We start from the raw sequence: 23,525 nt of genomic DNA, 5'->3' as shown, positions 1-23,525 counted from the left end.
TTGGCTCACGACCCCAGGGAGAGGCCCCCCTGCCCCGGCCTCTGCCCAGGAGGAGCCTTGTTGCCACAGGTTAGATCAGACCCTACAAACTCGCAGCCTGGGGCCAGCACGCTGGCAGGCACACAGCCCAGCCCTTACTCTGGGATGTTGGAACACATCAGCGTTTACCTCATTTCCATTATTACTTCACTGCCATTAAAACTGTAAGATCCCCACTAACAGGTGGCTTATTATTTTTAATTGGCTAAAAGAATTACAGAGAGGCCCTTTGTTTCAGAATAGCTCGAGGCAAGAAGACTTTTCCCGGATGGGCAGATCTCGTGCCCAGGCCCGAGGCGGCCCGCACATGCAAGGTGCGCCCATAGTGAAGCATCTTCCCTTCGGGACTTACGTGTCCTCCCTGGGTCACTTCCAGGGCCTGTGAGGACACAGCCCGTCCCAGGCTGCCGGGCCTGCAGTCACGGCTGCCTCGTGCCCCTGGCGTTCTCAGCCTGGCAGCCTGGCCTCACAGCTGCAGCAGCAGTGCCGACAGCTTGATGTTTCTGTGGCTGCCCAGACTCTGTCCACAGCTGTGACCCATCATTCATTCAGCAAACGTGCTGAGCCATTTCCATGCGCTGCGGGTGCCCAGGGGCCCCTGGGCTCACTAATCACTTTTGGGGCAGGAAGTGCCTGCCAACCACTCTCCCCACCCTGTGGCTGTAACTCGGGCCCCATCGACACGAGCTGCGTGATCACGGACCAGTCTCTCACCCTCCTGAGCCTCAGTTCCTCTGGGTGTAAAGAAGGTAACACATACAGAGAACAACGTGAAATGCTGCGATGTATAAACTATATAGCCCAGCGGGGAGAAGAGAGTGTAGAAGCAGGGTTTCTCAGCCACAGCACTGTGACATTTGTGTGGATAATTCTTTGCGGGGCTGTCGTGTGCGTTGTAAGGTGTTGCGTGGCATCCGGGCCTTTACCCACTGGATGCCAGTAGCACCCCTAGTTGTGACAACCAACAGTGTTCGCAGACACTCCCAGGTGACTCTGGGGACACAAGCTCTCCTGGTTGAGAAGCACTGTGTAAAAGCTAAAGGAGCAGGATCTGCAGTTACTGTCATCATCACCATCATCATCATCATCACCATCATCATCATCATCACCATCATCATCATCATCATCACCATCATCATCATCACCATCATCATCATCATCACCATCATCATCATCATCACCATCATCACCATCACCATCATCATCAGCACCATCACCATCATCATCACCATCATCATCATCATCACCATCATCATCAACATCATCATCATCATCACCATCATCATCATCATCATCACCATCAACATCATCATCATCATCATCATCATCATCAACATCATCATCATCATCATCACCATCATCATCAACATCATCATCATCATCACCATCATCATCATTGAGACACAGGAACTGATCGAGCACGTCATCAAAAACGCAAATTCCACTCATGGGGAGAAAGGCATGAGGGGTGGCAGAAAGGTGAAAGAAACGAGCTTACCCTCACGATGATCCTCTCGGAGATGTGGGCAGACAGCACGTAGGACTGGTCCTGGCTGGCAGCATACAGCCCGACCACCAACATGAAGTATCTAGTTCAGAAACAGCAGACCAAGGCCAACACGTCAGGGAACAGACGCATAACTTATGCAACCAAATACCACTCAACAGTTAACCAACAGTGAATTCACCTCGATGACTTTTGCATTTAAAGATCGCATACTCAAAGATTTTCTCTTCTGCTCTAAGTTGCCCTTCCCGTGAATTGAGAGAGCAGCTGACTGACCCATCATTGTCCTGGGTCCACCCTTCGCCCAGTTAGAGCATCTGTGGGCTCTTCTGCAGGCCCCAAGAGCCCTCACTGGGACACTGGTGGGGCCCTGGGCTCAGCCCATCTGTGCTGACTTGGCGCAGGCCTCACTCGCTGCCTTCCTGGCCGCCCCCACACAGCATTGCTCACAAACACATGCACAACAGGAAGCCACCGTAGAGGTGCCTTTGTCCCGAGCCACTCGAGCCACATGCCCGGGGCCTTGTGGAGGGCGAGCCCCTAGGATGTGCCCAACCACACTGGTCCTTCCCATCCCGAGGTGCTCTTGGCCACGCACGCTGTGCCTTGCACATTCTCCCGTCATGACTTTAGTCAAAGGCCTGGACCCCCTTCCAATTGCTCCCCAGGCAATTTCCATCACTGTTATTTCAGTTGCTTCTTCATATGTCCCATCGATGAGACATGGTTAAGATCAGACCATTTCTTGAAAGTCAAAATAGAAACTGCCCCTCAGAGCAGCTTTCGCTCTAAGGACTACGTGAAAATACCGCGCCAGCTTCCTCTGTAACACTTTGCAAATCCTCTAGTCCCTACAGAATGAGAATTCCCCCCTGTGTCTAAGTACATCAGTAATAGTAATCATTGCCATCATTATTATTGTAACTACCATCTGCTGAGCACTCGAAATGTGTCATGCTCTGGGCCAAGCAGTTTAGCCACATTATTTTCATTCAGAACCCACAACGACCCTATTGCAGTTGGATATGGATATTGTCCCCCTCTCACAGAATGGGAAATGAGTCTCGGAGAGGTTGAGTCTGTGTCCAGGTCACCCTGCCAGTAAGTGGCAGTATCAAATATTCAAACTCAGTTCCTTCCAATTCCAAAACCTATGTTCTAAAACCGGTGGTTCTTGGGGCTGGCCTGGTGGCCAAGTGGTTAGGTTTGCGTGCTCTGCTTGGGCGGCCCAGGGTTTCACTGGTTCGGATCCTGGGCGCAGACTCAGCAGCACTCATCAGGCCATGCTGAGGTGGCGTCCCACATGTCACAACCAGAAGGACCTACAACTAGAATATTCAACTGTGTATGGGGAGATTTGGAGAGAAAAAGAAGAAGAAAAAGAAGAAAAAAAACAAGATTGGCAACAGATGTTAGCCAGGTGCCAATCTTAAAAAAAAACCTCAGTTAAAAACAGTGGTTCTCGAACTTGAGCCATGCATCTGAGTCGCCTGGAGAGCTGGTCAAAAACAAATGGCTGGGCCCACCCCCAGAGGTTCTGATCTGCTAGGTCTTTGGTGAGGCCTGAGGGCTTGCATTTGTACTAAGCGTCTGGGCGATGCCATCTCTGCCGGTCCTGGGACAGCACTATGAGAACCACAGATCTAAATCATTAATGCAAATTTATTTTCTCTCTTAATTGGAAAAGGCTACAGCAGAGCTCCAGGACTCCGGGATCTGCACTAGTGCCAGCACACAGGCTTGAGCAATGTGGCCAGCCCTCAGCCCTCGGGCAGCAAGGAGGCGCCGCTCGCCACCACTCTGGAGAACTCTGGAGGGATCCAGGCAGGCAGACGGGCAGTGCAGGAGAGTGGCACAGCAGAAGACCGTCTACATAAATGAGATGGGTGTTAATCTGAGAGAGTTAGGGAGGGAGGAAGGCAACAGAGAGAGGCCGAGAGGTGAGAGGGGCCTGCGAGGGCGCTGGCCGGTCAGATAGAGCCCCGGCCACCCAGGTGCACACGGGGATGCCACTACCTCTGGTCGGGATTTGGTTTTCCCTTCTTCCTCATGTTATTTGCAGTGGTTTCGCTGAAGTGTAACCGGCCCAGTGTTACTTTGGTGACCTGGTCAGCCAGCAGGTCGACTCTAAAACAAACAGCAGAAATACCGAGAGACTGAGGGAAAACGAAGTCTTTGATCACATTGGACGCGTTCCTAGACCCTCAAGTACGTGTCCTGCTCTGCTCTCAACACACTGCAAGGACCGTTGATTCCAGTCACTGGGCTCTAACAAATACCCCCACCGCGGTCAGGAACGGCTGCCGGGGAGGCCACGGAAGGACACTGGAAATGCTCATCCAGCAGGAGCTCAAGCCCAGCGTTTCTGACTTGTAAGGGCCGTGTGCTCCCCACACCATGAACAGATTTTCTCATCTCCACAACAGGAGAAAAGACATGGTTCTTTGTGCCTCTGCCGCGGTGACTACAGTGCTGGCCTCTGACAGCCATTTCTCTAGGTTCCTGGTGAATTCCTTTGTGTCCCTTTCTGCATCCGCCTTCTTCTGGCCCAGCTGCGGGAGGTGGCCACACCCCGGCTGCCAGACAGGGAGGACCAGACACCTCAGGCAAGCTTAGCGCCATGTCTGGACAGTGGCTCCCACTCCAGCGTCAGGCTGAGCTGCTGCCTGGTCTGTCCAGGCTGTAGGACCATCTTCTTCCCAGCCCAAATGGGGTTGACTCAGGGTCATTACACTGAGCCAGCTCACTGCATCCCAGGCAAATCCGTCAAAAAGCAAACCCCACTCCAGGTCACTCTACAGGGTGGATGCTCGCTGTGGACTGCCATATTGCTTTGTACAATCCCAGCCCTGCAGGCTTTCTATCTTGGAACCCATTAGGCAATCTACCAACAGAGCTTTAAAAAACAAGAAAAAAATGAACTGCAAGCACAGCATGGATCCAGAACCTTGACGTTAATTCAATCAGCATCGTGCTGATTTAAATGAAAAATTAGAAGAAAGGTCTAGCTATGGTCTATCTCAGAGAACCAAAGTTGTTAGCAAGGTTATCAGTAATAAATGATTATAATATAATATAATATAATGATGACTTTAAAGATGGAGCTTTTAATAAGGAATTTTTTGCAATTATTTCAATGCATTTTACCTACTTCATTTTTGTTGAAAAGTACCTGTTCATAACATTAACACATTATTACTAATTTAGTTTCTACAGTGGGGTTCACTTTAAACAAGCAAAATAAATTAGACAAAAGATGTTCTTCCCAAAACATTCACAAAGCAAGTGAGAACAGAAATTCTTACTTAACAGGATTGAAAATCTTCTTGCTTCTGTCTGCTTGGGACTGTTCAATAGCGATTATTTGATTGGTGGCTTCTACCTGTGTGGAACAACAAAAAGTAAATGAATTACTTAATAAATTAACTAGCTTATTAACAAAAAATGTTCAGTAGTAAATAATCTTCAAGTACTCAGAAAGTTTTTCGAGGATCATGCTAGGCACTGGGCCGAGGGACAAGTCACTGAAAAGATGTATAAGAAAATGGCCCCACCTTAAAGCAGTGTGTGACTGGTGAGAAAAGAAACAAATTCCTGTAAAACTAGCAACAGGAACACCAGACAACCGAGTATTTCAGGAAAGCAGTGACCACAGAGTGGGCTCATAGAGGACCAGGTAAAACACAGGAGCAAAGCAGCTCAGACGATACACGCATTCATGCATTCGTTCGTTGGTTCGCTCGTTCCATAAATACCTGTTGAGCACCTGCCGTGCACCAGGCATTGCCCGAGGCATTAGAGATGAGAAATAGACAAAACTAAGAAATCCCTGCCATTGCAAAGCTTACATTCTAATGAGAAAAAACAACAATAAACACCAAGAATAAATAAAATATAGGAAGTGATATTTATTCAGTACAGTCCTATACCAGGTAACAATGTTTTGGTCAACGACAGACCGCACACATGACAGTGGTCCCAGAAGATTAGCACCACGTAGCCCGGGTGTATAGGAGGCTGTGCCCTCTGGGTTTGTGTAAGTCCACTCTACGATGTTCACACAACGATGAAACTGCCGAACATGCCCTTCTCAGGAGGCATCCCCGTCGTTAAGTGAGGCATGACTCTTCTTGCTACAAACTCTTCTTGTCGTTAGTAAATAGTGGCAACGACATGGTGACACCTGCCCTGTCATGGACGGCTTGTGGGTTATTCACATTGTAATGATCTTTCTGGAAAGCAACTGGACAGCCTACATGGAGAGCTGTAATACTGTTCATAACTCCGATGTGCAAACTCCTCTTCTGGAATTTATCTTCACGCAAAGTCGGGCACACACGGACAAGCACTGCAGTTTTGCTGACGTAGAGTTTTACTTACAACTACTTACAATAACACGGGAATTAACGTGTTGCATCCATACAACGGAAAACTACATCATCTTCGTAAACAATATTTTATAGCTTCTTTAATAATATCGTATGTTGTTATTTCCACAATATACTATTAACAATATGAGATTAATTTTAACAATAGAAAAAAACAAAGAAAAATTAGGTTACTAAATGGTGGGTCCCAAATATGAATGAATTTTGTCTCTTCTTCTTAATTTTATATTGTGTTCCAAAATTTTCACAACAGACTCATATTACTTCCATAACCAGAAAAATAAGTTCATTGGTTTTTTAAATTTGTTTTTGCTTTGTTTTGTTTTTGTTTAAGAGCTCAGTTTGGAGCAAGAGTCTGCGGTGTTCAGTGGTCAGGCCCCATTTGGGAGGCTCAATGCTGAAACCCAGAGTAAATCTCGAGTAAGATATGCAGATAACAGACGTTCCTCCCCAAGGAGCTGGAGCTGAGGTGACAATTTAACAAGAACTGCTGACCCCTCAGAAGTCATCCTGCCCTCGTGTGAAGCCCAGCTCTGTAATTTACTCTCTGGATGGACCGTGCATCATGCTGGGCCTCAGTCCCCCTTGTTAAACCGGACGAGAGAGGCATTGACTGGATTAGTGGCTCCCTGGCTGTTTTAAGTCAGGAAGCTCTTTGAGAATTTGATGAAAACTACGAACTTACTCCATGTGAAAATGCACCAGCACTGAAAAGTATAAAATAATTAAGACGACATTTAGTAAAAGAAGTGCGAGATTAACACACTGGAAACCATAGAATTGCAGTTGGAAGTGACACTGTGCCAGTTTCTGAGCCCAGGCTTAAGAAATTGGCAGCTTCCACTTCCTCTGTCTTGGGACGTTTCTTCTCAGCGCTCATCCACCATGCCATGAGGAAGCACAAGCTGTCCCCCAGGGGGGCCACACGGAGAAGAGCCAGGCCCCCGGCCACGGCACAAACTTGACAGGCAAGTGAGCTATCCCGGAACTGGATGCAGGCCCAGTGGAGCTCCCCTGTGGTCTGTCGCAGCCACAGCCAGGCCGCAGGTGTGTGACCCAAATAAACGACTGCTATTATTCTAAGTTCCTAGGTTTGGGGATAGCTTGTCATGCAGCAACAGACAACAAGAACACTTCATAAATGTTGGCTTAGTCAAACTGAACTAAATAATAGGCTTACCTTAACCCCAAAAGCTTTCAAGTAAAACATTTCTATTGGCTTTAGGCCCATTTGGGTTTTGACAAACTGTGGACTGCCCCAGACTTGGATATGGATGGTTAGCTGAAAATGGTTCTTCTTTTGGCAAACAAAAGCTTCATCTGCTGGTGAGAAATTAAATCCTTTGTCTGTGACAACTTGATAGCCTATATCAGGTCTGTGAAAAGAGGAATCAAGAAACCAATTTAACAAATACTGTTTATATATTTTCTTTCATAAACAATATTAATTAAATAAACATTTCAAGAAAATATATTATGGAAAGTTCCTTTGGCTACATTTAATCAAACGATTTCATGAATTTTTACTGGGGAAATGAAAATATTTCAAAACACAGCTGGCTGTCTCACAGTTTTTTATCTTCTCACGAGGAAAAGGCACAGTTCTTGCCAAATGAAGCCTTGGCTCCTCAGCCTGCCTTCTCCCTCTGCTTTCCAGCCTCTGATCTGACTCCACTGTGCAAGAGAAAGACGTCAGCTAGAAGTTGAGAAGTCACATTACTCAGTTGTGAAATATCTGGGATAGAATTCATCTACTTCTTCCTTTAAAAAAAGTCTCGAAATTTCATCAGCAACACACAAAGAGTTACTTGAATGAATAGTTGGCTGATTGTGGTCATGTGAGGAGAGCAGGCTGATCAGAATTACCAGGAACAGCTTTAAACCAGATCAGCCAGAGCCAGCCATACTACTGACTGACAACCCAGTGACGGACGAGAGCGTGGTCACTCGCTGTTGTCCTCCCAATCTGGTCACGGCACTGAGACCTAGCTGGCTGCTTTTGCAGAAAGGAACAGGAGGGTGGTGGGGTGGCTAATCTGACTTTTGCCTTGTGCGTATTATCAAATCATTTTAATAGCAATGTTTTGTGTGTTACATGTTTAATAAATACTTTTAAAGGTCAGTAAAAATAAAACATTAAATGTGTAACATTATCAAGTAGAGAAGAGAATACAAAAGTTGAAAACTGCTTTGGTGAGTTTTTCCCGTACACATTGTAGATATGGAACATGATTTTCAATTCCTCAGAGTCCTTAAATGTGGGTTTTCCTTCCCAGGACCACACGTGGACGAGGGCAGCACTTACTCTCTGCTGCTCTGGATCTTTGCTTCCTGGCCTCTCAGTTTGGACAGCTGCCACTTAATGAACAACTTGGAGTCTCTAAATTTTCCTCTAATTCCAGAAACAGAAAATATGAAAGGGTGTCTTGGGAAAAGAGTGTTCATGACTTTGCAAGTTAAGCACTTTCCCAATGGATCAAGTACTGGGTCATTGATTACTCTCAAGTAGCTGATGGGTCAAAGGCTCGGCAGCCACAATGCCCCCAGCAGCAACTGGAAAATCCATCAAATGAAGAATTCAAGAAGGACCACATGTCTTACACCATCTGGGAAGTATATTGACTCAGGTTGCTAGAACTAATCTGCTAAATTACTCATCTAAAGGCTAGATGAATTGAGTACAGATTTTACTACAGAGATTATTAAGAGCTGTCTTGGTTGTGAAAAAGGAAACATCTTTTTGCAACCTTCCACGTTTCACTGTCAAAAACTCTGAAGGAAGAAGGTAAGGTTTACGGCTCACGTACGAGCATTAGCCTGGAATTTCAGGACAGCTGGAAGCAGAAACTGAATCAGTCAACAATTACACTGGTGGAGTTTGTTCTGAATCTTAAATGCCAATCTCTGGTTATGGAAATTTGTTTACCTCCGAAAAGCAATTCTGTTTAACATCAAAAGTTAATTATGAGGTCAACTAAACTGTTTTTTTTAAAGCTCTTGTTAACACAGTTTTAAATATCATTCAGAAAAAAAAGATTTGATAAATTTTCAATCCCATAACTTTACTGCTTTTAGGTAACGTAGGGAAACTATTTTTGTAACAAATTAGACATAATAATCTAAGAAGAGACAAGTGATTTTCTATCTCAATATGAATAGTGAAATCAAGGCGGCTTGAATTCTAACCCAGGTGAACGCTGCCGCCTACTTTGCTTAAGAAGAGTGAATGATTGCTAAGCGTTCAAAGATGAATCTGCCTGCACACCTTTAAGTTGACACCATCCTGTTCTCTTTTTCTTCCAGATCAGTGGAGCAGAGATTGGCTGTTCAAATAAACTTTAAAAAAATAAGCTACTCAAGTAGGAAGAGAACAGTTACTTTGGGAACTCGGTCGACTCAGACGCAGAGGCTGCGAAGCATTAAAGGCTTTAGTGAAAACATTGTGCGTGTGTGACGCGTTGGACCCTTGGTGCCTATGTTAAGATGGAACACGGAACACTCCCCAAAGATAACAAATGAGGCCTCAGAGTGAAAACCGTGACACGTGGGCACATCCTTTCTTTTTCTGATGGCACACAGTGGCAAAGACACAAAGTTGTGACATTTCAAGGATCCAATGAGCAGTTTGCTTCCTTCTGCTTCCTGTTAAACGCACCAACTCCCAAAGTCTGTTTAACTCCTTGGATTTTGTTTTAAGGAAAAGATGTCTTCCTTCTAGTTCATCCAACATAAAAGTCCTAGTGATAAGTTTTGCTCTAAAAGAAGCTATATTTGAATTGGGAAAGTACCAGAAAGGCCCTCAAGTTTGTAGCCCAACATTTCTCATTTAATATTGTATTTATTACTTGAAAATCCTATTCTTTAACCATTAGCATTTTTTTAGTATTTCAAGAAGGCATCTATAATCAATGAAAATTCTAGAACACTTAAGGAGATAAATTACATCCTAATGAAGAAAGAGAAAGTTCAGAGGATGTTCAAGAGCAGTAATGCACAAATCCAGCTCCAGCTCCTGCAACTACAACGTGCTAAGAACGGGATGGAACTTTTCCGGTTTAAGGGTATTTTGCACGGCCTGATTTCAGTCTCCCAATGCAAAGCCACCATCGACCACGGCTGCTACGGGTATGTTGACAACGGACCCAACAACACTTGGTGCAGCACGGATGGTGGGGGAGGGGGCGTCACTAGCTAACAATTCAGTGTGGCCTAAAAAAAATAAATCTATAGGATTTAAAATTAACTGCAGGATTAAATGTTAGCGATTTGGGAAATCTCCAAATTCCGGCTTTTGGTTTAAACTGGGCATGTGATCTCAGAAAGATGCCCTCTCCCTCCACCATTTAGTGGGCAGATTGTAAGTTAGAATTACAGATCTGATTCCTGAAACCCTTCATTAGTTAGAATGCAAAACATAAGGAGTAAGACATACTCCTCGCTGACCCACCCCACTTGGTCAGGGTGGTGTCAAAGCCCCAATACCTGGGTTTAGTCTTGAGAGTTAGCGAAGCCTTCCTCCTCTCGCCCCCGCCCACCACAAGGTTCCTAAGGCCACTCACAGTTTCTCGTAACGACTGTTTAATAAACTATGCCAAGGAACACTTCGGTACGGCTGCCACTTCAGAGCAGGAGCGCACTGGTCCTCGGGCATCACCTTCTGCCCCTCATTGTCACCGTCTTGAGCTTTGCTGCTGTAACTCCTACTTGTCACTGCAAAGAATAAGTGTATTAGATCCTTCCTCCAAAGTTGTTTCTCCTAGACTCACAGACAGCTGCAGGGAGCAAAGAACAGGCCTTGTCAGAGGCAGAGTGACCGTGTGGAAGGTGACAGGTGTTGGGAGGCGGGAGGTATGTGGCTGGCCCTGTTTTCTCATCTGTAGCAAGGGCAGTTTAGGGCAGTGTGGGCCCTTGTTGGACACTCTGCCTCAGCATCTATCCACCCTGCTTCCTCACTTCCAGGCTGGGTGGTTCCAGCGATGTCCACTCCCATCTGGAGGAGGGCAGGAGCCCGGGCTTGACCCATCAAAGTACGGCATTCACTACTCGCATCAATAATCACACCAGGTGGACACATGGCCTAATCCAGTCCAAGCAGAGCAGACCCCAGTGCTTCAGGGAACGCGGGTTCAAAGACGCTGACTCTCCTCCATGAGGTCTGAACCTGCGAGATCCATGCCCTAGAGCTGCTGGCACCATTTAGGGTCATGCGGGAAAAGCGGTCTGGAAAGGAAGCCAGCACGGCAGAAGGCAGAGTTGAGAAAGGAGGGCGCCCAGTGCTGGTGGCGTGCTTTGAGTTCTGGGATCCAATCCTAAACCCTTGGGTTACAGAAGCCAACAAACCCCCTGGTTTGTTTTTTCATTTTGTTTGTTTTTTGCTTATGGCAGTTTGAGGTTTTGGGGTTTGTCCTTTGTTTCTTTGTTTTTGTTAATTGCAACCAATCCAGTCTAGTTTGTCACAGGTCTCTGTGGCACCAGGATTCTGAGGTCCAACTTTCTGAACTTAGATGAGTTACTCACTCGCTTAGCATCTTACTTCCCTCATTTGCAGAACAGAAATGAGAACAGGGGTCCTGGCCATCTTGCAACATTAACCAGCAGAGAGAATACCGCAACGCGAGTGGGGGCACTGTCAGAAGCTCACGCCAAGAGAAAGCAGCAGAAAGCATCTTCTCCTAATGTAGTATTGACTACAAGAAATTGCTACTTTCGTATGTCAAAAATGGCCAAATAACAGCAGTTTCACATGTGCAAACTACTATTTTTGCATAATCCTTGCAAGTTGTTTGTCTTAATTTGAGACAAACTGTACCATCAACCGCAGGCGATTTTTATGTAAATTCCGGTCCGTCTGCTGTCTCCTTTTCTTTTAGCTCTGCACCCCCTCACTCACGCCTGCCACCAGGAGGGCAGGGGAGTAGCGGCGTGCATGAGACCCGAAGGCAGTGGGCAGCAATGTGACAGAATATACAAAACACCCACCCTCACTCCTGCACGTGCACTCAGCCCTCACGGGAACACAGGGGCCACTGGGTTTTCTTTCCCTCATCTCACTTCCTCCCTTCATACGTTTACTGAGGACTTCCTAAAACAAATAAATAACAGAGCTCCTGCAGGTCGCTTGTGATGTCAAATGTCACAGAAAATGTTTTTCTTGGGCTGTCACTATTACATGGCCCCTATGCAAAACATCTATTTTTCAGTTTTTGTCAACAACCATTTTGGAAAGATTTCTCAAAATCCTGAAAAACTTTTCCCAGTTAAGAATACAGGAGGTCAGCAATGCAAGGAGCACTTCACACCCTCACTGCTCCAAAAGTTACCCGGCCTAAAAACTTTTCAAGAAGACAAAAACCCTTCCATGGTTCTCCTGCTTACACCAAATTCAGAGAACGGAAGACGCCCCTTCAGCCTTCGCTGCCTCTCTCCACAATGGGGAGGGGAAGGAAGTGCAAGAGCTTGGAGTGTGGAACCAGATGGACTTGGGTTTGCATCACAGCCTTATCCTTAATGGCGACACAATCTTAGGAAAAGGGTTGAAGGTCTCTGGGCTTCAGTTTCTCCATCTGCAGAATGGGAGTAACCATATGCTGCCCCCCAGGACTGTGAGTACTTAGCACAGGGTCTGCCACCCGGAACAGTTTAAACAATGGTGTCTTTATTAGTGTTGGTGGCACTGTCATTATCACATGTGTTTGTTTCAGCTCAGGTGACTCAGTTATTCCTAAGAAGTCTGGCAAACACTTGTGTTCTTGGCTTCCATGGTAACTGTATCTGATGTAAAATAACTAATGCACGGCCACCAGCTCACCCGGGCCCTTTCCTATTTGAGCGTGGTGGCAGCAAGGTCAAGGTGCCAGGAGAGCCAGTCAAAGGCCAGCTCCACTCCTCTAGGTGCTGGTAGGGAGGGTGGGCAGGGGGCATTGTCCTCAAGGATAAGGCTTTTTCTGCCCTTTCCATCACAGCAGCAAGGGTGTCAGGCAGCCACTCCAACAGCACTGACATAGTCGTGGCTTCCCTGGGAGCTGGCCATGAGCTGGTGGACCAGGGATGGGAATCTGGGATGACAAGCCCACACTGAGATCCCAGGCACAAGGCTGTAGGAGGACATGTCATCATTAATACTACCACTACTGTCTAGTTCTTCTGTGTGCTCTCTGCACCAAGCACTATCTCAGACACTTGATGTGGTTTCTCATCAACTCATTAACTCATCGTCAAGGTAAGGATCCCGTTTTTCAATGAACTTTCTTTACTGCAGTGTAATGCACATGAAGAGTAGTATATGGATCATTAGTACACAGTCTGATGCTTTCTTATAAGATGAATTATCCTGGGTAACTATCACCAGCTCAAAGAACAGGACACTGCCAGCACTCCAGTGGACACCTCCTGCCCAGGAAGAATCCCTGCTCTGAACTCTAACACCACACAGGAGTCTGGAGAAATGGAGCAATACAATATGTACTCTGTGTGTTGGCTTCTTTTGCCCAACAGTATGTTTATGAGGTTCGCTCATTATTGTTGCACGTGGCGCCATTTGTCCACTTTCACTGCTGCACAGTCTCCATTGCATGAATACGCCACAGTTGATCCTGCCCTCGACGGCCACTTGGGTTACTTTCAGTTGGTGGTCATTGTAAGTAATGCTACTACAGACAACTCTGTGCGTGTCTCAGTGGGCCTGTGCACACGTTTCTGTTAGCTATATTCCTAGGAGGGGAATCACTGGGTCATAGGAGGTGTTTTAGTAGATGCAGCCAAACAGATTTATATAAATTGCCTATGAGGTAAGGATTCTTAATCTCATTCAACAAATGCGGAAACTGGTGTTCCAAGACTGGAAATGGCCTGCCCAGCGTCGCAGCCGCCAAGTGAGAGACAGAACTCAAACCCTCCTCTTCCTTTCACGCTACACTGAGGGTTTCTCCAGAAAAGGTAACAGGAGAGAGAAGCAGACGTGTCAAGGCAGCAGATCACCCGGTCCCAATCTTTTGGAGAAAATCATAGACTCTTTTTCAATATTTTCTTACACATTACCGTTAAAAAATCTTGGAAATGGGTAAAGTAGAAATTAGGATTCTCATTTGATAATCAAGAAAAGTCAGGCTCGAAAAGTCCCCAACTGCTGGTGAGATGAGAAGATACTGTTTCTGACTGTACTGCGTGACTTCAGCCCCTGTGCCTCCCCCTCGGGGCCAAAGGTCACAACTCTGGGGCTGAAAAACTCTGGTGTTTGAGGTTCAAACCACAAGGCCAAGAACCCTCTCGTATTTGGAGTCTGACCATGTGGGTCCAGAACCAGCGAGCAGGAGGCGTCCATCAGCTGCTTTCTCTCTAAGTAAGATTTTACAGCTGCCCACAGCAACCCAGCAAGTCCACACTGTGAGCCCACGAGTGGGGGTCTTGGAACCCTTGGCCAGAGTGGACTGCTTGGGACAGGTCACCAGAAAGGCCTTCCTGATGGATTTAGAGCATCTTCTCCCACCAGGGATCCTGCACAAGCTCCTCCTTCCTCTGGGCATGTCATTCCCCGACCTTTGTAAAACCCTGTGGCCGCTGTAACATCACGTATGAATCTCCGCTAGAAAACTTCCGCTGAGAATATGAACTCTAAGGAAAACACGGCATTTGGATTAACTAAGTTTTTGCCCTTTTTTGCCCTGGGAACCTGCTTGTTTTCACTCTGGAACAGTTGTCTGGAGCCAGTTACCATCGGTCAGCTCTCGGCGCCCTCGGAATGGGATTTAAGAGGGATTCTAGGTTTCCTGTCAGTTGGGACACCTTGCCACTCCTCCCTGGCTGTTCTCTGGACGTGGGGGAACCAGTGCCCCCTCCAGCGACAGGGCAGAACCACCCCAGAGGAGCTGAACTCTGGAGCAGCCCGAGAGTCTGATGAGGAACACCTGGGAGGTCTGGGTGGCCTGCCAGGGACGCTTGGCGCGCCGGCGCATCTGTGCGAGAGTGACCAGGCAGCTCCCTCCTCTGGCTGGGAGTCTACTCAGCCTTTTGTGTCTGAGAATCGTAAAGAAGCTGCAGGCTGGGTGCAAGGATCCCTGAAGACATTGGAATAACCTCGCAAGGAAGGTGGATGGAGAGCTCGATGTCATCTGGAAAGGGGCTTCAATTAGCATTTTGTGCTTCTAGGGTTGAATAAGATAAATCAAGCAACTGCTGGCCACGGTGGGTCCATGCAAAAGGAAAGCAGGCCCTGAGAGTTCCAGTTTCTACCAGGGCCGGACGCCCAGTGCAGTTCTGCCAAGCTCTCCCAGGGATGGTGGTATGTGGGGCGTGGCTGAGAGGGTGAAGTCATTGTCCACTGAAGGACCCACAGACCCTGCTGGAGCTGAGGCCACATGTCCTTGAAGGGAGCAGCAGTCCCCAGGGGCACAGAGGACCAGTTCTTACCATGCAGCTGCGAAAAGCAAAGACTGCAACTCAAGCAGAAGAGAGAGACACATGCATCTCCTTCCGGGGCAGCATAAGCTTCTGGAGTCTGGGGACAACAGTGGGAGGGAGTCCAAAGGAAATCTTGGACTTCTTGCCAAGCTGATGCATGAGAATAAAAGACTTGGTCCCTGAATTTGGGGTGCTGTTCACACTGCCTACGTTGGATCACGGACAGTGGCTATAGATTCAGCATGGAGCATCACCCTTTTTCCCTAAAAAGTGCCATAGCATTTACTCTGAAAATTCTAAAGTTCAAGACCTCAGACTCAAAAGACCTAATTTGTTCTCAACTGGATCAAGTCTCTAAGCTGGAAACGTGATGTGTCACATGTTATATAAGACAAAGAGCAAGATAGCATCAGATGATCGTGCTACTAGACTTCTAAACGATTTTACAACATTTCAAAGATCTACTGGGAACCCGCTATCTGAAGCGAGTACCAGGGCAGCCCAGCTTTCTCCCCGCCTGCTCCACTGGAGAAATCCTCCCAAGTCTTGCTTCTCGGAGAACCTTCCCGAGCCAGCAGCATCAGCACCACCTGAGAGCTTGTGAGGAATGCAGACTCTCAGACCCCCCTCAGGCTTACTGAATCAGAATCTGCATTTTCCCAAGATCCCCAGGTGTGCACATTATGATTAAGAAGGAACTAAGCAGTGAGCACAGCAGCAGGCTCCCGGAGGTGCTGCCACGTTACACAGCCTCCCCAACCCGGGGCCGGGGTCCTCTGAGATACGTTGCCCCTGGAACTGGAAGGACCGGTGATTCGTCTCCACCAGAGGGAGAGGGTGGCATCTCTTCTGGGAGCTCCAGTACAACCCCACCCCAGGCTGCATGAAACATCACGTCAAGAGGGAAGAAAGAAACTCCCAGAGCCTGTCGCTGCCCTTCTAGCAGACAGAAAATACTTTTATAGGACGGCTCCAAGGCTGGTAAAAGACCCTGATTTCATGGCCAGGGCAGCAACAAGGCCCCGGGTTGGCTCACGTGGTCTGGAGAGCTGGGCCCACACCCGGCCGTCCCCGGGGTCCTCCAGCACCTGCGGGCACTTTCTCTTCTTGGCTGGTGGCAAGGAGGCTCTGAAAGCAAGAAACCAAAGTGAAAGTGAGGGCTCTCTTTCTCTCCATGTTACATTAAATCTAATTTAATTCTCTGCTCTCTGCGTCCCTCAGACTAATTCTAGTTAAAGTTCCTTGGGTCCCTTCTAGTCTGCAGTACCAGGTCCATGCATGGAGCAGATGGAACAGGTCCCTATTCCCAGAGCCCAACTGGTCTGAAACTTCGTTCTCCTCTACCCAGCGGATCTGAGATTCGGCTGCTTGGAAAATAACACGACCGCGTTTTCAAAGGCAGAGGACTCACTGGGACAGAGGAGATACAGACTCCAAACACATGCATACATTTCACGCCTGCACATTTTCTCCTGTGGAATTTCACCACAAGTTTTGATGGTCTTTACTCTTTCCGCCACCCTCTAGATCCAGACAGAGGGATGAAAGAGTAGATGAAAGACAAGAGAGGAAGGAAAAGAGAAGAAAAGAATGCTAGTTAAAGCTTAACTGACATATCTTCCTGAGAGCTCATCCACAAATTCCTTGTGCGGTCTAGCTGAGGCTGCCAATGCAAAGAGCGCTTCCCCATCGCCCAGCATCTCCCTATACGTTCCTGACATTTCAGCTTTCCACTGAACAAGGACCTTGGGTTTAGCCGGTTTTTAATTAAAAGATGGTCTAAAGCCAAGAGCAGGGGCCTTGGCGAGTCTGATCTACGTCTCAACACTGCCATCTTCTGGAGAGGACTCCAGTCTTCACTCTCCACTGGCCCCGAGGGGTGGCTGCTCGGAGATCCTCATAACTAAGGAACTGGCCCTTTACCTGGGGCTGTAGCTCAGAGGCTGCTGACGGTAAGAACAACTCATCCCCAGATGGGAGGGCACGGACTGGTCCAGGGGGGTCGGGAGGTGACTGGCGTCTGGGTAACAGGTGTGGAAGCTGCTGTGGATGCGGCCGGGGTCGCTCATTTCAGACGAGCCCTGGGGCAGGTGTGCGGGGAGCATCCCGGGTGCAGCTTCGGAGTGGTGAAGAGACGCTGGAGTCGCCCCGGCTGCAGGTCTCAGAGTGGGGCCGCATGCACCTGGGGGGACACACACTGAGAGGGGCCTCTCTTTCTCACCCCAGGGTTCAAGAAGAGGAGCAGCGTAACGTGAAGAAGGCAGATGCCACTCACCTCTGACCTGAGGAGGAGAGCAGGAGTCTGAGGCGGAGTAGGGTGGGGTGTCCGGGAGCTGGCGTGGCCTGAGGATTAGAGACGTGTGTTGCTTTTTTGTCGTAACCTGTTCCATCATTACATCTAGAGAGACGGCTGTGCACATGTTCGCTGCTGCACGGAAGCCTCAGGTCCCCACCTGGGCTCAGGGAATCCCAAAGCTCCAGGAAGGAGCCCAGGAGTTTTACAAAAGATTTTTAAATGCTTGGGGAAAAAAATCATAATGTTTTTCCATTTTATATATTAAGGTACAAGCAGAATTTCATCTTTAAAAAAAATGAGTACCACAACTAAAAAAGTGTGAAAGTATCTCTTCCAAAAAACCTTCAAGTTCCTTACGGCGCAGAAACTGTGAGATACTAAGTCACACGTAAACACCACACCCTGCACTTTATTCTCTTGATGGACAGGAAGCTGTCATGTTTTTCTTGGTTGATTAAGATTTTAATCTTATACAATGACGAAAAAAGTCTGTTTTTATTATTTACTAGAAAAGATATGTTTTCTCTCAAATTGGTCCATTATAATTTATTCATTTCTTATTACTAAGGGAAGAGAGAACACACATTTACCTTCCTCCAAAAATCCCACTCAAAGGAAAGTAAAGAATAAAGAGGCATAAACACAAAAGGACACAGAGCATGTGAGCAGAGACCACAACAGACCATATTTCAAAAACACATGGTAGACAGAAATAGGATTGAGCAAAATGAACTAGCAAAATGGAAAAAACAAAAACAGGACTTCTTGGGGATGGCAGAGGGGACGTAGGAGCCAACAAGAGGTTATCCAATTCAAATACACTCCAGAAAAGTCCAGGGCCTTGGCGTCACCAGGAGCCTCTGAATCCAGGGGTAAGGCGGGGCTGAAAACAAAAGAATTGGCTGAAAGTGTGATTAAGGAACAGCTGGACCCTCAGATTGGCTTCCCGACCTGTACCGCCAGGCAGCTCCCTCATGGCGCAGCAGAAGCTGGAGGGGCTCCCTCTCTGGGGAGACGGAACCAGGCGGTCTGTGGAGCTGCTGGGCTGAAAACGGAGGGTTAATTAAAAGTCTAAACACTGAACTTTGAGACTCCTCAACTCAGCTTTGCAGGCATCCAAGCAGAAACTGGAAGACTGTTCCTTAGAAAAATTGAAGGTCCTCGGGGGGAAATGATAATTTGATGTCACCTAAGGAAATGGCCAGTCCCTGCTTGGCCACTCTGTAATGAAACTCATCCTTTGAGAAATTACGGCTTGTCACAGGACTTCCCAAGGGACAAACATGAAGGGTCAGACGTTTTCAGAAGGCCTTTGGCATGGAAGACAGAGAACAAACACCGAGATACGTAAGGAATCACAAAGGAACTCCTTTGCTTCCAACATGACTGCTGAGCTCCTGCCAGACCAGACCCGACCCTCCCACAGATAAAAACTATGAAGCTGGAAAAGTAAAAATAAATATATACCCAAGGACACTGGAAAGTGGACAAAAGCAAGAAGATTCTGGGGGGCCCTGAAACTCGGACGAGGTAATGGCATGAGGTGAGTAATCTGTTGACAGCTTTCAGCCTTAGGGCTGGGTGAAGTCGGAACCGCAGAACAGCCAAAACCCCAAGAGAAGCCCGATGTTTCTGGCCTGAGGAACCACAGAACAGAGTCTGGGGTAAACACAGCCGCTGAAAGCGAAAAGGGAATCTTGGGAGAGAGAGATCCAGAGAAGGGAAACCCCAGGTTCTGTGTATAAACTCCAGCCTAGGGTCTGGCCGACTCCTGAGCCATCGATGTCGGGGGCTGACTGCACAGCTCAACCAAAGGCAAGGGACTGAACTGAAACGTGAGCTGCCTCCCAAGAGACAGAAGTCACAATTTGAGTCTAAGCAAAGTAGCTGCCCAATAAAACAAAAATATAGACACTCTTCAGAGGAATATAAAAGAATCCCGACATTCACAGAGTCCAGGGTACAGTTCAGAATTACTCCACAAACAAGGAACCAGGAAATCATGGCCTCGCCTCCGGAGAGAGAACAATCAATGGACACGAACCCAGAGACGATCCAGATGTTCATCAGCAGACGAGGACTTTAAAGCAGCTATTACAACTAAGCTTAATGGAGCAGAGAAAAACGTGTTTGCAAAGAACCAAAAAATACAAAATCTCAGCAAAGAAACAGAAACCATAAAAAAGAACTAAATGGAAATTCTAGAGATGAAAAACATTCTATCAATAAAAAAGATCACTGGGTGGTGTAACAGCAGAACTTGAACATAGATCCATAGATACCATCCAACCTAAAGAACAGAGTGGAAAATTTTAATTAAAAAAGAGAGAGAGAGAAAGAGATTCACGAACCTGTGGAAAGGATGGAGCAGAAAAATAGTTAAAAATGTAATGGCCAAAAATTTCCCAAATTTGGTAAAAAACATAACTTTAAAAGTTCAAGAAGCTCAGCAAATCCCAAGCAATATAGATATAGAGAAAACCACACCTAAGTCATTAGAGTCAAATCACTGCAAACCAAAAATAAACAGAAACTCTCCACAGTAGTCAGAGAGAAGCAAAATATTACTTGTAGTGTAACAGTGATTCAAATGAGCACTGACTTCTCGTCAAAATTTCCACAGGCGAGAGACAGCACAGCAATATCTTTAAAGTGCTAGAGAAAAACAAAACTGACAATCCAGAATTTTATATCCAAGGAGAATATCCTTCAAGAATGAAAGCAAAATAAGGACATTTTCAAATAAAAAAAATTAAGTGAATCTGTGAACAGACATGCATAAGAAAATGTGTTAAAAACATCATTCAGGCTAAAGGGAAATGATACCAGATGGGAACTTGAAACTTTAGGAAGAAATGAAGAGAATAAAAAATGGTACCTATCTGAACACAAATCGCTTCTTCTCTGAATTTCTTTAAGATACACAGGACTGTTTAAAGCAAAAATATTGACATTGTCTTGTAGAGTATACAACATATAACACACGTAGGTGTAATATGACAACTATCGCTTAGAGCATGGGAGTGGGGGATAGATGGAATCATACAGTTGAAGATTTCTATATTTTATGCTAAGCGGTACAATATTAATTCATTAACTATGAGTAGATTGTAAAAAGTTAAATAATGCAAAGAAGTATAGCTGAAGTCAACAGATAAAATGGAATTCTAAACTTATTCGAATATTACAAAATAAACCAGAAAAAGAGTTACAGGGGAATAAGAAATAGAAGAGACAAAAAGAAGACAAATAATACAATGGCAGAATTAAATACAACGTCAATAATTACTTTAAATGTAAGTGGACTAAACACTCCAATTAAAAGGCAGAGATTGTAAGAATAGATTTTTAAAAAGTAAAACCCAATCGTATGTTGTCTGCAAGAAGCACTTCAGGGGCCGGCCCTGTGGCTGAGTGGTTAAGTTCACATGTTCTGCTTCGGCGGCCCGGGGTTTCGCTGGTTTGGATCCTGGGCGCGGACACGGCACTGCTCATCAGGCCACATTGAGGCGGCGTCCCACGTGCCACAACTAGAAGGACCTGTGGCTAAGATATACAACTATGTATGGGAGGGATTTGGGGAGATAAAGCAGAAAAAAAAAACACTTTAAATATAAAGGCTCAGATAAGTTGAAAGTTAACACAGGAAAGAAAATGTGTAAGAGAGGCAGAGTGATTTCACAAATAATAACTAAAATAGACTTCAAAATAAAGAACATTACTAAAAGTAAAAAGGCTTGTTCCGTAATAATAAAAGTTCTTTCATTAAGAAGGCAAGCAATCCTGATTGTTTACATACTTAACGATAGAAGTCCAAAATACATGAAGCAAAAATTGACAGAATCGAAAGGAGAAATAAATAACCGTACATTCATAGTTGGAGATTTTAACATCCCTTCTCATCAATCAATAGAGCAAAATAGAATAAATCAATAGAAAAAAGAAGTCAGTGATGGCATAGATCATAGAGGAACGTCTTTAAGAAGAAAAGGCACTAAGGTGCTTTAACACTGAGGGAAACTCTGCAGTTCCCTTCAGAGAATCTGAGGGAAGAATTAGTGATGAGGAAACTTGAAGCCAAGAAAATCACGAAAGCAAGGTCATGATTCAAGACAAACAATAATTTCAAGAAAGAAAATATAATCATAGTAAATTATTATATGAACTCATAGTGATGATAATGTAAGCCCTGGATACTGACCTCACCAAAATTTCTGCACAACTTTAAGGTATTGGGAGGCTGGGGGTAGCCCATGTGGTATAAGAAAGTCAAATCCTCGCAGAAGATGGTATTAAGTTCTTAAAGTGTATAAAGCAAGAACAGTAACACAAAACCTCACTTAGATAGAAGGTGGTAGACACAGCTAAAAGAGCCGAAAGGGACCCGCCTCGGGGAGAGCAGCTCAGGGACGCTGGGGGAGCGGGCAGAGCAAGGCGGGTTTTCGTCGTACGCCGCGTGTGCAGCACCGTTTGACTTCCTAAATTCTGCACAGGCACCTCTCCCAGAAACCCACAGATTAAATTTTGTCATTGACTCCGTGATCTCACGATTCCACATTCAAGGTTCTAGGCCGTTGTTCAGTTACCTTAACATTAGCAGCACCACTGAGCTCAATAATGTTAATAAAATCTGAAACCACAAGTAAATGATCAATTCCCCCCAGAAGCATGGCCTGGCATGTTACCAACAGGAGCGCACGCTCCATCCGGCAGTCCCCGGCGGAGGACCGAAGGGCCTTGTGCTGAGTGGCAGCACTATGCATTGGTGGCTTTAAAACGAAGATTTTAAATTTTTAAGTGTTTTCCTTACAGTTTACCCTCCCTTCCAAAACTCACTACAGCTACTCCTTTATTTCACTGCATCCCAGGCTCAACGAATTTTAATATATCAAGAGAAATTTTGCAGTTCTTTTCAGAGAATTTGAGGGAAGAATTAAGGATAGCCACCTTCAAAACTAAGCAAATTGTAAAAAACAAGGGCAGTGATTAATTTGAAGAAAAACACTGCTGTCTGGGACTGTTTCTAAGCTGCGAACTCCTCCGGACTCACGATCGCCACGTCAGGAATCCCACTAGTGAACACTAGACTGTTTTTGGACTTCATGCTCTGAATTTGCCCATTTTGCCAAAAAGATTTCCACAAAATGGATATAGGAAGCAACAGATACCATGGGTCACTCCCTGAGTGGCCATCTCTGTCTCCAGCTTCTCCAGGAGATGGTTGTAAGAATCAAGAGATTCTTAGCTGCTGATAAGAAATAGAATAATTTGCCTTCCAAATCCCTTTCTCCCAGACACACAACCTGTTTTGGTTTTTGGAGGACGAATGGAGAAACGTGGTCTCCTGGAGGCTGAATGCCACCCAAACCAAAGGAGGGTGCAAAACAGACTTTGCCTCCCAGCTGGTTGCGGTTGTGTGTGTCATCCGCACACTACCTCCAAAGCAGCCAGCACTTCTTTCAAATTGAAACCCGGCTTGAGCAAGTGTTCCCTGAGTGCTACCACGTGCTCGTGACTCTACTAGGCATGATGCAGGACATGCAGGTGTCGAGATGCGGGCTTCACGTGACACCCGGCTGGGACTCCTCATGGTTCAGCAGTGCGATCCCTGTTTTCTCCAGGGACTCCCCAGGGCCTTCACACACACTGCCTCCCCTAAAGCTCGACTGCACGGTGAGCTCAGCTCAGCACCGTGCCTGGTCCAGAGTTGCTGCTTAATAAATAGGACCTACCGCTTTTTTAGCCTACACATGGCCATAAACATGCTGTATATATAATAAGCTCCTATATCAAGAGAGGGTTTTCCTGACCCTAAATCTAAAATGGTAGGCTCCCTGACCTCACTTGCTTCCCCTCACCTTACACCTGTGTCTCTGCGTCTTACTAAATGACTTTATAC

General features: G+C 46.3%; 1 protein-coding gene across 9 annotated transcripts in view; it reads right to left on the bottom strand.

Moving 5' to 3' along the window:
- The window catches only part of MYRFL (myelin regulatory factor like), a 118,874-nt gene that overhangs the window by 58,661 nt on the left and 36,688 nt on the right, over positions 1-23,525 (bottom strand). For 7 of the 9 annotated variants that reach the window (XM_070495076.1, XM_070495077.1, XM_070495074.1 and 4 more), the window contains exons 3-10: positions 17,606-17,673; positions 17,254-17,527; positions 16,367-16,458; positions 10,494-10,644; positions 7,115-7,310; positions 4,852-4,928; positions 3,563-3,673; positions 1,538-1,628 (exon numbers count right to left, since the gene is read on the bottom strand). In XM_070495076.1, coding sequence (XP_070351177.1) covers positions 1,538-1,628; positions 3,563-3,673; positions 4,852-4,928; positions 7,115-7,310; positions 10,494-10,644; positions 16,367-16,458; positions 17,254-17,527; positions 17,606-17,673 — 1,060 coding nt within the window. The remainder of the gene's footprint in view (positions 1-1,537; positions 1,629-3,562; positions 3,674-4,851; positions 4,929-7,114; positions 7,311-10,493; positions 10,645-16,366; positions 16,459-17,253; positions 17,528-17,605; positions 17,674-23,525) is intronic. The other 2 variants (XM_070495071.1, XM_014858538.3) reach the window with 1 other exon arrangement.

The sequence above is a fragment of the Equus asinus genome, chromosome 22 (genome assembly GCF_041296235.1).
Source record: "Equus asinus isolate D_3611 breed Donkey chromosome 22, EquAss-T2T_v2, whole genome shotgun sequence".
Classification (NCBI taxonomy): domain Eukaryota; kingdom Metazoa; phylum Chordata; class Mammalia; order Perissodactyla; family Equidae; genus Equus; species Equus asinus.
Note: the sequence above shows the minus strand (reverse complement) of the source record. Positions and strands in the feature narration are given on the sequence as shown.